The following is a 14,452-nucleotide window of genomic DNA, read 5'->3' as shown; positions in this document are numbered from 1 at the left end:
CTGTGATGTGTCACGTTGGGACTGGTCTCTCTGTGTCCAGAATCACAACAGGCACACAATGATTTAAAAAAATAACATCTGTAAAGCACAATTTATCAAAATACTTTAGCAATGCTCAATGGTGGAAGAGTTGCTTTGAGATATGTACTTTTCACCAGAAAATATTGAGATAAGTAAAATTGTGTTTTGGCTTATGGACACGTCAAAATGAAATATGGTCTTAGAGAAAAAAGTCTTTTGAAACAAGGAGTGACTGGTACCTCTATTCAGAAACTCAGAAACCCTGGGTCAGAAGGTATCTTAGGTATTCCCCAGACCAACCCACTTACTGCAGTTTCATCCACTCCCTTGTCTGCTCTTAGAACCCCCAGATCAGAGGACTGATGTCCCTGCTGAAAATTACGATGATGCTGAAGAAGTACCAGTGCCTGGAACTCCTTCTGTCTCTCAGGGGAACGAGGAGGAAGTGTCCCCAGAGGAGAATAGGGTGAGGTCCTCTCAGACAGGTGAGTGGGGTCAGTTGATCTCCTGCAATCTTTCTATCTGAAAAGAGTGAATTTGTGCTCCTCAATGCCCAGCCTCCCTAGAGAGTCAAAATACAGGTAATCTCATATATTTGGTAGCATCATCTTGACCATATGCCATATTTAATGCTGTCAGACCCTTTGCAAGGAGTGAGGAATCACTCTGCTTTTGGCATTTATGTCTCCATAATGTGACATAAACTTATCACTCTGTATGTGATATACTTGCATGAAGATTTATAGATTATGGAATTTCCTGGTGGTCCAGAGGTTAGGATTCTGCACTTTCACTGCTAGGGCCTAGGTTCAACCCTGGTCAAGGAACTAAGATCCTGCAAGCATTGTGTCATGGCCGAAAGAGAAATGTATCAATTAATTGAGCATATGTAAAAGAAAGCTAAGTGCTGAAGAATTGATGCTTTTGAACTGTAGCATTGGAGAAGACTCTACAGAGACCCTTGGATGGCCAGGAGATCAACCCAGTCAATTTAAAGGAAATCAGTCTTGAATATTCATTGGTAAGACTGAGCCGAAGTAGAAGCTCCAATACCTTGGCCACCTGATGCGAAGAACTGACTCCTTAGAAAAGACCCTGATGCTGTAAAGATTGAAGGCAGGAGGAGAAGGAGATGACAGAGGATGCAATGGATGGATGGCATCACCGACTCAATGGATATGAGTTTGAGCAAGCTCCGGGTGTTGGCGATAGACAAGGAAGCCTGGTGTGCTGCAGTCCATGGGGTCACAGAGAGTCAGGCATGACTGAGTGACTGAACTGAACTAAAGCAAATTCAAAAATGGAACAAGTGTTTTAATAATATCTTTGCATTGTTGCATACATGAAGGCAAACCATTCAATATCACAGTAATCCAGGTCTATGCCGAATCAGTAATGCTGAAGAAGCTGAAGTTGCCATTCTGTGAAGACCTACATGACCTTTTAGAGCTATCACCTAAAAAAGATGTCCTTTTGATTATAAAGGACTGGAATGCAAAAGTAGGAAGTCAAGAGATACCTGGAGTAACAGCCAAATTTGGCCTTGGAGTACAAAATGAGGCAAGGCAAAGGCTAATAGAGTTTTGCCAAGAGAACGCACTGGTCATAACAAACAGCCTCTTTCAACAACACAAGAGAGGACTCTACACGTGAACATCATCAGATGGTCAGTATCAAAATCAGATTAATTATATTCTTTGCAGACAAAGATGGAGACGCTCTATACTCTCAGCAAAAACAAGACCAGGAGCTGACTGTGGCTCAGATCATGAACTCCTTATTGCCAAATTCAGACTTAAACTGAAGAAAGTACAGAAACCCACTAGACCATTCAGGTATGACCTAAATCAAATTCCTTATGATTATACAGTAGAAGTGACAAATGGATTCAGGGGGTTACGTCTGATAAGCAGAGTGTCTGATGAGTTATGGATGGAGGTTCGTGACATTGTACAGGAGGCAGGGATCAAGACCATCCCCAAGAAAAAGAAATGCCAAAAGGCAAAATGGTTGTCTGAGGAGGCCTTACAAATAGCTGAGAAAATACAAGAAGTGAAACCAAAGGAGAAAAGGAAAGAGATATCCATTTGAATATAGAGTTCCAAAGAATAGCAAGGAGAGATAAGAAAGCCTTCCTCACTGATCAATGCAAAGAAACAGAGGAAAACAATGGAATGGGAAAGACTAGAGATCTGGTCAAGAAAATTACAGATACCAAGGCAATATTTCATGCAAAGATGGGTACAATAAAGGACAGAAATGTTATGGACCTAACAGAAGCAGAAGGTATTAAGAAGAGGTGGCAAGAACACACAGAAGAACTATACAAAAAAATCTTCATGACCCAGATAATCACGATGGTGTGATCACTCACCTAGAGCTAGATATCCTGGAATGTGAAGTCAAGTGGGCCTTAGGAAGCATCACTCTGAACAAAGCTAGTGGAGGTGATGGAATACCAGTTGAGTTCTTTCAAATCCTAAAAGATGATGCTGTGAGAGTGCTGCACTCAATATGCCAGCAAATTTGGAAAACTTAGCAGTGGCCACAGGACTGGAAAAGGTCAGTTTTCATTCCAATCCCAAAGAAAGGCAATGCCAAAGAGTCTTCAAACCACCACACAATTGCACTCATCTCACACACTAGCAAAGTAATGCTCAAAATTCTCCAAGCCAGGCTTCAGCAGGACATGAACTGTGAGATTCTAGATGTTCAAGCTGGTTTTAGAAAAGGCAGAGGAACCAGAGATCAAATTGCCAAAATTCGCTGGATCATCAAAAAAGCAAGAGAGTTCCAGAGAAATATCTATTTCTGCTTTATTAACTATGCCAAAGCCTTTGACTGTGTGTATCACAATAAACTGATATTTCAGTAGCTCAAGAAGACACTCATTCTCTAGAAAAGAGTATTCTCTATCTGAGGGCCTGTGTAGTTTCTGGGGAGGAGATATCTGTGGGTGCACCTATGATACTATTTGTGGACATTTGGGAACAGGAGTCAAGTCAACTAAGAGCAGACTTGGGTTGTGAGTGAGGAATTCTGATTTTTCCTGTTTCCAGTCTCACTCTTATTATGAATTTGCATCTATCACCTGTGAAAGGAGAATATTTAAATTCCTTTTCATAATTCTTACTGTTGCTGGGCATCTCCTTGGTATTGTGTTGCCTGGAAGCAGGTCTCCCAGAGCTCCTGAGCACAGGTCTCCTGTGATGCAGGATTTCCCCATGCACTGAGGCCCAGGAGACCACATGAACTGGATCTGAGAGGAGAGCTGGGATCCATCCTCACTGGAACTCATGTGAAATAGCCTGAGCCTCCCTCCCCACACCTGGGTCCCAGGGATGCTTTGTCATAAGCACTTGCTTGACTCCCTTCCACCAGAGGGTTCTGTTCCATCCTCGTGTCTCAGTTCTAATCAAACTTCTCTTTTCTACTTCAGGCTCTTATCTGAACTTCTCCAGAGAGGCAGTTGATCCTGGGCAAGGAGAAGAGAGCCTCTGGCTGCTCCAGGGGAAGAAAGAGGTGCTGGGTACGATGATGTTGAACTCAGTGCCCTGGGAACATCCCCAGTGACTTTCTCGTGATGCTGTATTAAATATGAGATGAAGCCTCAGATAGTCTAATTGCCTGTATTTCAATAGAGTAGTGCTGACCTGTAATTGTGTCATATGAAAATTGCTCAAAATGAAATATTCTGAATAAATTAACTTTTTGCTGTGCTGTTAACTTAGCAAGCTCCATGTCAAATGCTTTTAGAGGATTGGTCCTCAAATGCCATCTTTCTCAAAGGAAGTGCAAGATGAGTGAGCTGACCTGCTTTCTCACCTGTCTTAGAGGCTAATGAGGGCATGCTCAAAAATGTTCCAGGTCACTCTTATTTAGAAAAGGATGTAAACTTGGTCTACGTTCACACACTCCTTTCTAACAAGATGAACTCATGGGGGAAAAAAAAAATAAACAGTTCTAAACACCTCTGAGATGTCACATCACCAGTTTGTAACTTGTTCTTGGACACCAGACTGTGTGTGAGTTTCAAAGTGGAAGGTTGGCTGGTGGAAGAGAATGAATACAGCTTTCCTTATCCTGCCTCAATATTCACAGGCCAATTAAAAATCTAACTAAACATAACTACCTCTTCCTTTTTCATCTTTCATTTATTCCTTTAGTGGTACAGACACCTCTTTGCTCGTATCCCATGTCTGTTTGATTAGCCAATCCTTATAAATCCATTCTTTCTTCTCCATCTCTTCTTACTATTTCTTTAGGATGCTGCTATTTCTTGTCTCTCCAAGGATCTCTCCTTCTAAGTGAATTATATCAATTCATATATGTCTTCAAGTTGATGGAAGGCAAATTGGTGCTCATCCACACCCTGTATTCAGATGGGACAAGAAGGCAAGAAAGTGGAGACCTAGGCAGAGGGGATTCAGAAGAATGGATGTAGATAGAAAGATCAGGAACATTTGGCTATTTATGTTTCAGAGATATGAATGGAGGCATCTGACACGACTGATCTCTTAGAGGAAGAATTTCAGACCAAGGGGATTCTTTGAAAACATCTATTTTTCAGATGTTTCAAGATTGCTTAAACAGTGTCAGACTTTATTTTTCTGGGCTCCAAAATCACTGCAGATGGTGATTGCAGCCATGAAATTAAAAGACGTTTACTCCTTGGAAGGAAGCTTATGACCAACCTAGATAGCATATTAAAAGCATAGACATTACTTTGCCAACAAAGGTCCATCTAGTCAAGGCTATGGTTTTTCTAGTGGTCGTGTATGGATGTGACAGTTGGACTCTGAAGAAAGCTGAGGGCTGAAGAATTGATGCTTTTGAACTGTGGAGTTGGAGAAGACTCTTGAGAGTCCCTTGGACTGAAGGAGATCCAACCAGTCCATCCTAAAGGAGATCAGTCCTGGGTGTTCATTGGAGGGACTGATGCTGAAGCTGAAACTCCAATATTTTGGCCACCTCATGCAAAGAGTTGACTCACTGGAAAAGTCCCTGATGCTGGGAATGATTGGGGGCAGGGGGAGAAGGGGACAAAAGAGGGTGAGATGGCTTGATGACATCACTGACTCGATGGACATGAGTTTGGGTGAACTTCAGGAACTGGTGATGGACAGGGCGGCCTGGCGTGCTGTGATTCATGGGGTCACAAAGAGTGGGACACAACTGAGTGACTGAACTGAACTGAACTGAAAATGTAATTGTGATCCTGCTGTGACTCCTCAGTGTAGAGAGAGCTGTCATGAAGAAGTGTCAAAGTAAACATTATGTTTACACAGCACTACCCCAGCAACCCTCCCTACCCCCCAATCCCACCCCCACCCCCAGCCAATTCCATTGTGGACATGTGGAGAAGCTGCTGCACTAATATAAAACCTGAAAGTGTTGGCCTGGTTGTGAGCTGGACCGACCCAGTTATTTGGTTGACGACTCTGGATGGTTTCTAGGGCTCCAACCTACACTCACGCTTGCAGTCTTCATAGTTCTAGACTGTGCTTGGGAATGGGAAGATGCCCAGGGCTTCTTCCAGGTCAGCTCACATGGCTATTCACTTGGGAAGTGATGAAATAGATGACATATGATGAAATAAGGCACACACACAAAGAAGCTCAGTGAACTCCAAGAAAACACAGATAAACAATGAAATTCAGGAAGACAATATAAGAAGAAAATAAGATTAAAAAAAATTTCTCATCATCATTATTATTGTTTTCAATTTTTGTTGCATGAGTCTTTGTTGCTGCACATGGGCTTTCTTCAAATGAAACAAGCAGGCACTACTCTTCTTAGTGGGCAGCAGGTTTCTCTATGCCCGGGCTTCTCTTATTGTGAACATGTTCTAGGCACCCAGGCTTCAGGGGTTGCAGCATTGCCTCCTATTTGTGATTTGTGGGTCCTAGAGCTCAGGCTCAGTAATTATTGAGCTAGGGCTCAGCAATTGTTGAGCTAGGGTGTTACTTCACAGAATAAACTCAGATTTTTTTAAACAGAGATAGAAATCATAAAAAAGAAGTAAACAGGGAGTTTGCTGATGGTTTAGTGGTTAGGATTTGATGCATTTGCTGCTGTTGTCTGGATTCAGTCCCAGTAGGGGAACTGAGACCCCTCAAGCTTTGCAGTGAGGCAAAGAGAATAACAGAAGGAACAAAACAGAAAAATGAACCAAACAGAGATTCAGTTGCTTAAGATTTAGTTCAGTTCAGTGGTTCAGTCGTGTCCGACTTTTTGTGACCCCATGGACCACAGCACTCCAGGCTTCCCTGTCCATCACCAACTCCTAGATCTTGCCCAAACTCATGTCCATTGCGTCAGTGATGCCATTATCCAACTGTTTCATCCCCTGTCATTCCCTTCTCCTCCTGCCCTCAATCTTTCATAGCATTAGGGTCTTTCCTATGAGTCAGTTCTTCACATCAGGTTGTCAAAATATTGGAGTTTCAGCTTCAGCATAAGTCCTTCCAATGAATATTCAGGACTGATTTCCTTTAGGATGGACTGGTTAGATCAGTTGCTTAAGACTACAATGAATGGAATGCAACAAAATGAAAAATGCTACCTAGAGCATCAACAACAGCAGAAGACTCTGTAACTTAGAAGGCAGGGCCATTGAGATTACCCAGCCAGGGAACAAAGAAAAAGAGGAATGAAAAAGTGTGAAAGAACCTGTGTGAACTATGGGGTAACATTCACAGAAACAACCTGCACATTATTGGAGTCCCAGAGGGAGAAGAGAGGGAGAAAGGGACACAGATTGTACTTAAAGAAATAATACCAGATAAGTCACAAATCTGATGAGATTTAGACATCCAAGTTCATGTAGCTAATAGGTCACTCCTCAGAGTTCATTCAAAATGATCATCCCCAAGACACATTGCTTGTAATCAAGAAAAAGAGGGAATTTTATAAGCATCAAGAGAAATGTAAGTGCTCACAAAAAAGAAATTCCCTTAAAAATATCAGTGGACGTTTTAGTAGAAACCTGACTGTCCAGGAGAGAAAGGATGATATGTTGAAACTTTAGAAAGAAAAAAAAGCCTACCAACCAAGAATATTTTTCTCAAGAAGGCTGTTTTTCATAAATGAAGATGATATAAAGACTTTCCCAAACAAACAACAGTTGAGGACATTCACCAATATTAGGCTTGTCTTACAAGATTGCTGAGGGGAGTTCCTCAAACTAAATGAAGGATGCTAATTTTTATATGAAAGAAGTGAAAATATGCAACAGACTTGTAAATGTAAATACTGAATCCAATTCAGCATACTTTGACACTGTAATATGGTAGTGTGCTAGTCAGGTAGCTTTAGTCTAAAGAAAGTATTAAAATAGCTATAGAGAAAAATATTTTGTTAGTGGATATACAATATAGAGAGAGGTAAATTGTGACATCTAAAACAAAATGCGTAGAAGGGGATAAAAAGGTAGAGCTTTTGCATGTCATTGGAATTAATTTGTTATCAGTATAGTATTTACTGTTGTCCCTCTAAGATGTTTTATGTGAGCCATGTGGCAACAAAAATGTAAAAACCTACAGTAGATTCACAAAAAGTAACAAGAAGGGACTCAAAGAGCAACATTATCCAAAATTATCAATTCACAGTTCTAACTGTTGTGTAGAACACTTGAGTTGTCCTGGTCTCCACATCATCTTTCAAGATCAGCCAAAGAGGACTCTCCTTCTAAAAGTGAAACACTAATTAAGCTGTCTGTTATTTTAAGCCAAAGAAGTCTTTGGGCACCTCATCTGCTTCCTTATGTCATATAGATGGTGCAGCTGTACTTTTTTAATCACAAGTTTTCTTCATGTGATATTGCTGTGTGGTTTTAATGAAAAAACTGCCAATGATAAATCATATGAATATCCTGTCTCCTCAGTTGTGTTGGATTAAGACTTATTAAGAAGCCACATGTAGGTACTTTGTGGTTTGTCTTGTGTATCCTTAGAGATAGAGATTTGCAGTGTTCGTTGTGGCATATTTGTTGGTGATAGCTGCTTGTTTTTGAAAATCAAATTTTGCCTTGCTAATTGCCAGAAACATTTGCCTTTAACACAAAAATATTAGCTAAATGATGTTCTCAGAAATATTTCTTTATATTTAAGAAAATTTATCTTCAATACTTAGTACAGTGCCATTCAGCCATTCAATAAACATTAGCTGAGCATCTGTGAAGTTATAGAGAGGGGAAATATAGAGCTTATACACAGGCACAGGCCTCACTCCAATCCTGGGCCCTGGCAAGGCCTCAGACAATGCCTGCAGACTGCAGGTGCCTTGGTTAGCATGCCCAGATTGGGAAGCATTCGATGACAAGGAAAAGAGATCTGTTCACAGAGTCTTTGATGTTAAAGGAGGAACACATTTTGCTGTATTTCCAGTGTTCTTAGGCTGGTCTGCGGGCAGGACTCAGCTGCACCAAAGCTCCATGTGCAATAGAGCCTCAGTTCATAGACTTTGAGTCTGAGCAATCACTCAGGCTTTGAACTCTGAGTACCACCCCAGAGGCACTAACCTTAGGTTGCAGTGGTTTAAGAATCACCACCCACAAGAACTCAATAGTTCTGCAGTTGGTAATTACATCAGCTCTGAGCAGAGGTGGGTTAATCATGAAGTTAATGAAGTGTGTTTTTCAGAGCCTCTCCTTGCACCAACCCCTTCCAAGTCCAAAAGGGGCCCTAGGGCTGTGGTTGCAACAGAGAGGACTCTATGATCCTTGCCCCCTCACCGTGTCTTCTGCCTGCCTTTTGCCTGTGGAAAACTTTAGTCAAAGAAAATGTTTAATTGGAGAAGCGAGAAATGTGGAATCAAAGGAAAACAGTCAGAGGAGACTAAATAATAACAATGTAGTCATTAAGCACAGTCAAGGACCTTTAGTTCTTTCTCAAGGGTTATAGATGATATTCTGAGCTGTGTCCTGTGAGCTGCCTTATAGACACAAAACACCAGGCGGAGCAGTGGACTACACGATGACCACACTGTACCCAGGACTTGAGCATCCACAATTCTGAGAACTGACCACAAAGACATGGGAACAAGTACACACAGGCACTAAAGACCAACTGTACCTAAAACAACCAGTGGTTGTTTTGGATGGCATCACTGACTCAATGGACATGAGTTTGAGCAAGTTCCAGGAGTTGGTGATGGACAGGGAAGCCTGGTGTGCTGTAGTCCACTGGGTAGCAAAGAGTTGGACACGACTGAATGACTGAACTGAATTGAAAGTAACCAAGATGACAGCAGTCAGACCACTCATGACCAATTTGAATGTAACCCCCCTCCCACTTTTTCTGCATGTACTATTTCTGCATGTAACCCCCCTCCCACTTTGTCTATAAAACTCACCACCTGCTTGTCATGGGGGTGAACGTTGGCCTTTGAACAGATGGCTGCCGCTGCTCCTGCCAGTTGCTGGCATATGAAATAAAGCAAACTTTCTTTTCCACCAACCTGCCCTGTATACTGGCTTTTAAGCAGTGAGCAGCCAGACCCCACACACATACCTTTCAGTAACATGGTCACAAGGAGATAGGCTTTGAATGTGCCATTTTCTTCAGTTGAGGGGGAAAAATTCAGCAAAATTATTTCTTACCCAAAGGTGAAGAAATTAATTAAATACATAGAGCACTACATCCAGGAATCAGATTTGTTCAGGAAATCAAGAAGAAACTAAAGAGGTTTAGAAAGTACATGCTGCCTTTTCATTAGTACAGGATTGGTGGAAAGTAAAAATATGATGAACTGACTAACTCAGAGCAGAGGAGAGCTGTTTAAGGATGAAGGTCGAGATGCTAAGAGACAAATTTGGGAAACTGAGCCTGACTGTCAGCACAGAGTGATGTAAAGGGAACAGGAGATGCACCAGGGGTGGGTGCTCTTAAACAGGACTTAGATCTAGTTGTTGGTCAATCAGAAATGGTGACTGAGAACCAACCAGGCCCAACAGAGGATGCAAGCTGACCACCGGAGGGAGTAGCTTGGGATGAAGACCCAGAAGGAAGAGGAGATCCAGGTAAGTACCTGATTCACGTGACAGATTCTTTTTTTCAAGTCTTCCTTCCCCTTTGGATCTGTCAGAATAGACTCTGTTCTGCTACTGGAACAACTGACCCCCAAATCTCAGAGGCACCACATACATGCATACACACACTCATTACCAGCCTACACATGTACCGTGGTCAGTGAAGCACAATCAGCTCGCATGTGCACCATTTGGAGCACACAACTTCTGGGGCAGAAAAGAGAGAGACTAGAGAGTCACATGGGGTTTTCATGTCTCCACTTGGAAGAGACACATGTGACACCACCCACGCTTCATTGGCCAGAATGAGTCACTGGGAGCTAGAAAAACAGCTATTTGATGAGTATTATTGTCGATGCCACATCCTTGATAGCAATGCTGTCAGTTTTTTTCTTCCCTTGGTAAGGTTTCTGAGCTACAGCTTTGTGCAGAAATTAAATGTGATTGGACCCTCCCCAGAGTGAGATTTGAAGAAGGCATTTTCTATCTAGTTCCTTTGTCTGGTGTGTCTCTGACTCCTTACTCCACTTCAGTCTGTGCCGAGTGGGATTAGTCAGATTTGTGTCTCCCCTGTCCCTTTCCCGCTCAGTATCATTAACTCAGGGTGATTTTCAGCATTTGTTCATGCATTCATTTCTTTATTTATCCACTATTTGTTAAGCTTTTTCTATGTGTCTTTACTTGACTTTAAAGAGATATTGAAGAATAAGACACAATACTTGCTCTCAAGAAGCCCCCACTTTAAAGATACTGGGCAAGATTTTATAGATTAAATAGACACAGTAGTAATTTTGAGCTGGAGAAATTAAAAAGAGTTCACAGAGGCGACAACTCTGTGCATTTAAAAACGAGAAGATTTATGAGTTTTCTTTCTGTAGTGGGCTTAAAAATGTGTCCTCTAGAATTCAAATATACATAAATGTAATATACTCTATTTTTATCACTGATTTCATCTTGTGCACTAGCAAGGGATGTTTGTGTGGATTGAAAATTCCATAACATTAACACAGACTCTCCTATTTAAAATTTGTCTCTCAACTTAGCTCGGGTTCATTGTATAATTGTTTTGTCATTTCTAGTTCAAGCTCCCTGCTCAGACTGATTTTTCTATATTTAAGGAGGCACCTTCTTGTCTCTCCTCCCACAGATGGTGTCTGGGGTGGGAGGGCTTCTTTGTTTCCAACAGCAGTAGGGAAGGACCCTTTGTGTGCATGCTCTCCACTTAGAATCTGCTTGTTTTTGATTTCTTAGCTTTGATCTGCTCTTGTCTCTGGGTATCTGATGTTGCACTATGGAGGAATGAATGAAGCCAGTTCAGTGCCACGCTCTTTGTTTGATGGGTACAGACTGTAAAGGGCTGAACAGAGGTGATGGGCTGGACATCACCAACTCATAACCTCGCTTTTCTTCATGCCCTGGTGATGAAGTGGTCTTTGGTAAATGAGTCTTTATGAACCTTGGTCCCATCCATGCAAAGAACACAGATGGTGAGGCAGGTCTCCAACGCTTTGGTATAACAACTCAGTTAATAATATTCCCTTAGAGTTGTATGCCTCTTTATATTTTGTATTTTAGTCACTCTGATTGGTCCTGAGGAAATTTTCCTCAAGAAAGAATGTTTAATTATTAACTTTCCTAGCAAAGAGATCATTGAACCTCTGAAACCGCCATATTCTCATGGTGATTTGGGAATAATAATGCTACACATTGTATTTCTTTACAATCCATAAGGACAAATAGTTAGCCTAAGTAAAAGAACAAGATTTTTTCTGCTCTTTGCTTCTGCACTTCTAATTCAACAAGGAAGCTGTTCACATTTTTTATAACAAAATTGCTTCCTGTTACAGTTGTGTGTGGTTTGAATTGAAAAAGTGCCAAATGATAAATACGTAAACATCCTGACCACTTGGCCATATCTGATTAAGACCAGAACAGGAGGCTTCATGGTCTTCACCTGTCAGTGCACCGTGGTTTGTCTTCTTTAATCTTCAGATATTCAAAGAAATTTGCAGCATTTACACATGTTTAGAACTGGCTGTCTCAGCACTGCTCTTGTACTGGAGCTAGGTTGTTTCTGCTGCTGCTGCTGCTAAGTCGCTTCAGTCGTATCCAACTCTGTGCGACCCCATAGATGGAAGCCCACCAGATTCCCCCGTCCCTGGGATTCTCCAGGCAAGAACACTGGAGTGGGTTGCCATTTCCTTCTCCAATGCATGAAAGTGAAAAGGACGACCCACAGGCATGGTATGGGGAGGGAGGAGGGAGGAGTGTTCAGGATAGGGAACACATGTATACCTGTGGCAGATTCATTTTGATATATGGCAAAACCAATACAATATTGTAAAGTTAAAAAAAAAAACAGATACAGACTCACAGACATAGAAAACACTCTTATGGTTACCAATGTGGGAAAGAGGAGCAGGGAGGGATAAATTAGGAGTTGGGAATTAGCAGATACACACTAACATCTATACAACAAAGTCCTACTGTACAACACAGGGAACTATATTCAATATCTTATAGTAAATCATAATGAAAAAGAATATTAAAAAGGATATATGTATATATATATGTATAACTGAATCACTTTGCTCGGTACTAGAAGCTAACACATTGTAAATCAACTATACTTCAATTAAAAAGCAATATCAGTTCAGTTAAAAAAAAAAAAAGTGAAAGGGAAGTCGCTCAGTCGTGTCCAACTCTTTGCGCCCCCATGGACTGCAGCTTACCAGACTCCTCCGTCCATGGAATTTTCCAGGCAAGAGTACTGGAGTGGGGTGCCATTGCCTTCTCCAAGGTTGTTTCTAGTTATTGTAATTTACTGCATTCATTGCAGAAATGTGTTGAAGTGAACCATATATAGCTCATACCATTTAACAGTATTGAAATGTCATTAAAACAAATGATGCAGCTTGCATTGTGCTGGTACATCCTCACAAGTTAAATTATTTCTCAAAAGATTTCTTTTTGATTGAAATGATTTGTGTAAAATATCAGGCTGACATTAATTCATTCAGGTACACAAAAGACATCATTTAGGATTTTTAATTAGCCAGGCATTGGGGATATGAAAGGGAATTAGATGCAAAATGTTTTGCCAAGTACATTCGAGTTTATAAAGTAAAATGATTAAGTAAACCACTTAATTCACAAAAGCTCTCCAATGGTAAGTTTGAGGTTCTTGACCATTTGCATGGGACAAAGAGAGAAGGGGTGATGTGTAGAAGACTCACAACTCTGATTGTCACCAATCACCATCACAGCCTATAGTTCCTGAGAGAATTCCAAGAGCCACAGCCAAGGCTCCAGGTAACAGAATTGAATTCCTGTTCTAGAGTCCTGGGATTCCTGCGATGAGATGGTGGGAGATGCCCTAACTCTGCTTCTTTACTACTACTGTGTGTGTGTGTGTGTGTGTGTGTGTGTGTGTTAGTCACTCAGTAATGACTAACTCTTTGCGACTCCATGGACGGTAGCCCTTCCAGGCTCCTCTGCCCATGGGATTTCTCAGGCAAGAATATTGAAGTGGGTTCCCATTTCCTTCTCCAGAGGATCTTCCTGACCCAGGGATCGAACTAAGATCTGCATTGCAGGCAGATTGTTTACCATCTGAGTCATCAGGAAGGCAAGATAACAGTAGTACATAATACTGCTACTATGTACTACTGTTATTGTCTGGAAAATTCCATGGACAGGGGAAGCTGGTGGGCTACAGTCCATGGGGTCGCAGAGTCGGCCATGACTGAGCACATCAGCATCAGCGCATGTACTGCTGTGAACTAGTGTTGTAATATCACGTGCTCATGCCAACTCGCTTAATCCTCAGCAAAACTCAGTAATCTAGGCACGATCACAACACTCCTTTTACTAATCAGAGAGTGTAAGAACCCTGTTCAAGGTCCACACATGGCATGCAGCTAAACTGTGAGTCAAGACCAGGCAGTCTGGCTCCCGAGTCGGTTCTCCTGACCCCTGCCTTCCACTCTCTCAAGTTCACTGTGGACACAGCTGGGTTAGTGTCCTCTCTAAAACTTTCCTTCTCAAATCTTGAATGAGATTGGACACTGAGATTTTCTTATGTGTCAGAGAAGAAGTAACTTCTTCCAAGGGTGAGTTGGTCCATGTTGACCCTGCACCCCCAGCTCTGGGGTAGAGGGTGCTGCCTGGGGACAGCCTGCCAGCCCTGAGTTAGCCCCTCCTTTCCAGCCCCTCCTTCCCTACAACAGAGTCTGGGACCCTCAACATTGTCTTACCTGTGAGATCTCAATCCCAAGGTGAGTGAGACCGTGTGTACCTTGTTCACTAAATGCATCTGTGTGTCATCCCGTGGGAGGGATACTGGACCCCAGAAAGCACGTCCTGTGTTCTAGGTGTCTGTCTGGTGGCTTCTGGTGATGG

The 14,452-nt window shown here is 41.9% G+C and overlaps 1 protein-coding gene across 1 annotated transcript in view; it reads left to right on the top strand.

Moving 5' to 3' along the window:
* LOC129644236 (antigen WC1.1-like) overlaps nt 1–3,594 on the top strand; it is a 54,501-nt gene extending 50,907 nt beyond the window's left edge. The window contains exons 19-20 of the mRNA XM_055569762.1: nt 372–506; nt 3,461–3,594. Of these exons, the coding sequence (XP_055425737.1) occupies nt 372–506; nt 3,461–3,594 (269 nt within the window). The remainder of the gene's footprint in view (nt 1–371; nt 507–3,460) is intronic.
* Nucleotides 3,595–14,452: the final 10,858 nt, after the last annotated feature.

Source organism: Bubalus kerabau, chromosome 1 (assembly GCF_029407905.1).
Source record: "Bubalus kerabau isolate K-KA32 ecotype Philippines breed swamp buffalo chromosome 1, PCC_UOA_SB_1v2, whole genome shotgun sequence".
NCBI classification, from domain to species: Eukaryota; Metazoa; Chordata; class Mammalia; order Artiodactyla; family Bovidae; genus Bubalus; species Bubalus kerabau.
Note: the sequence above shows the minus strand (reverse complement) of the source record. Positions and strands in the feature narration are given on the sequence as shown.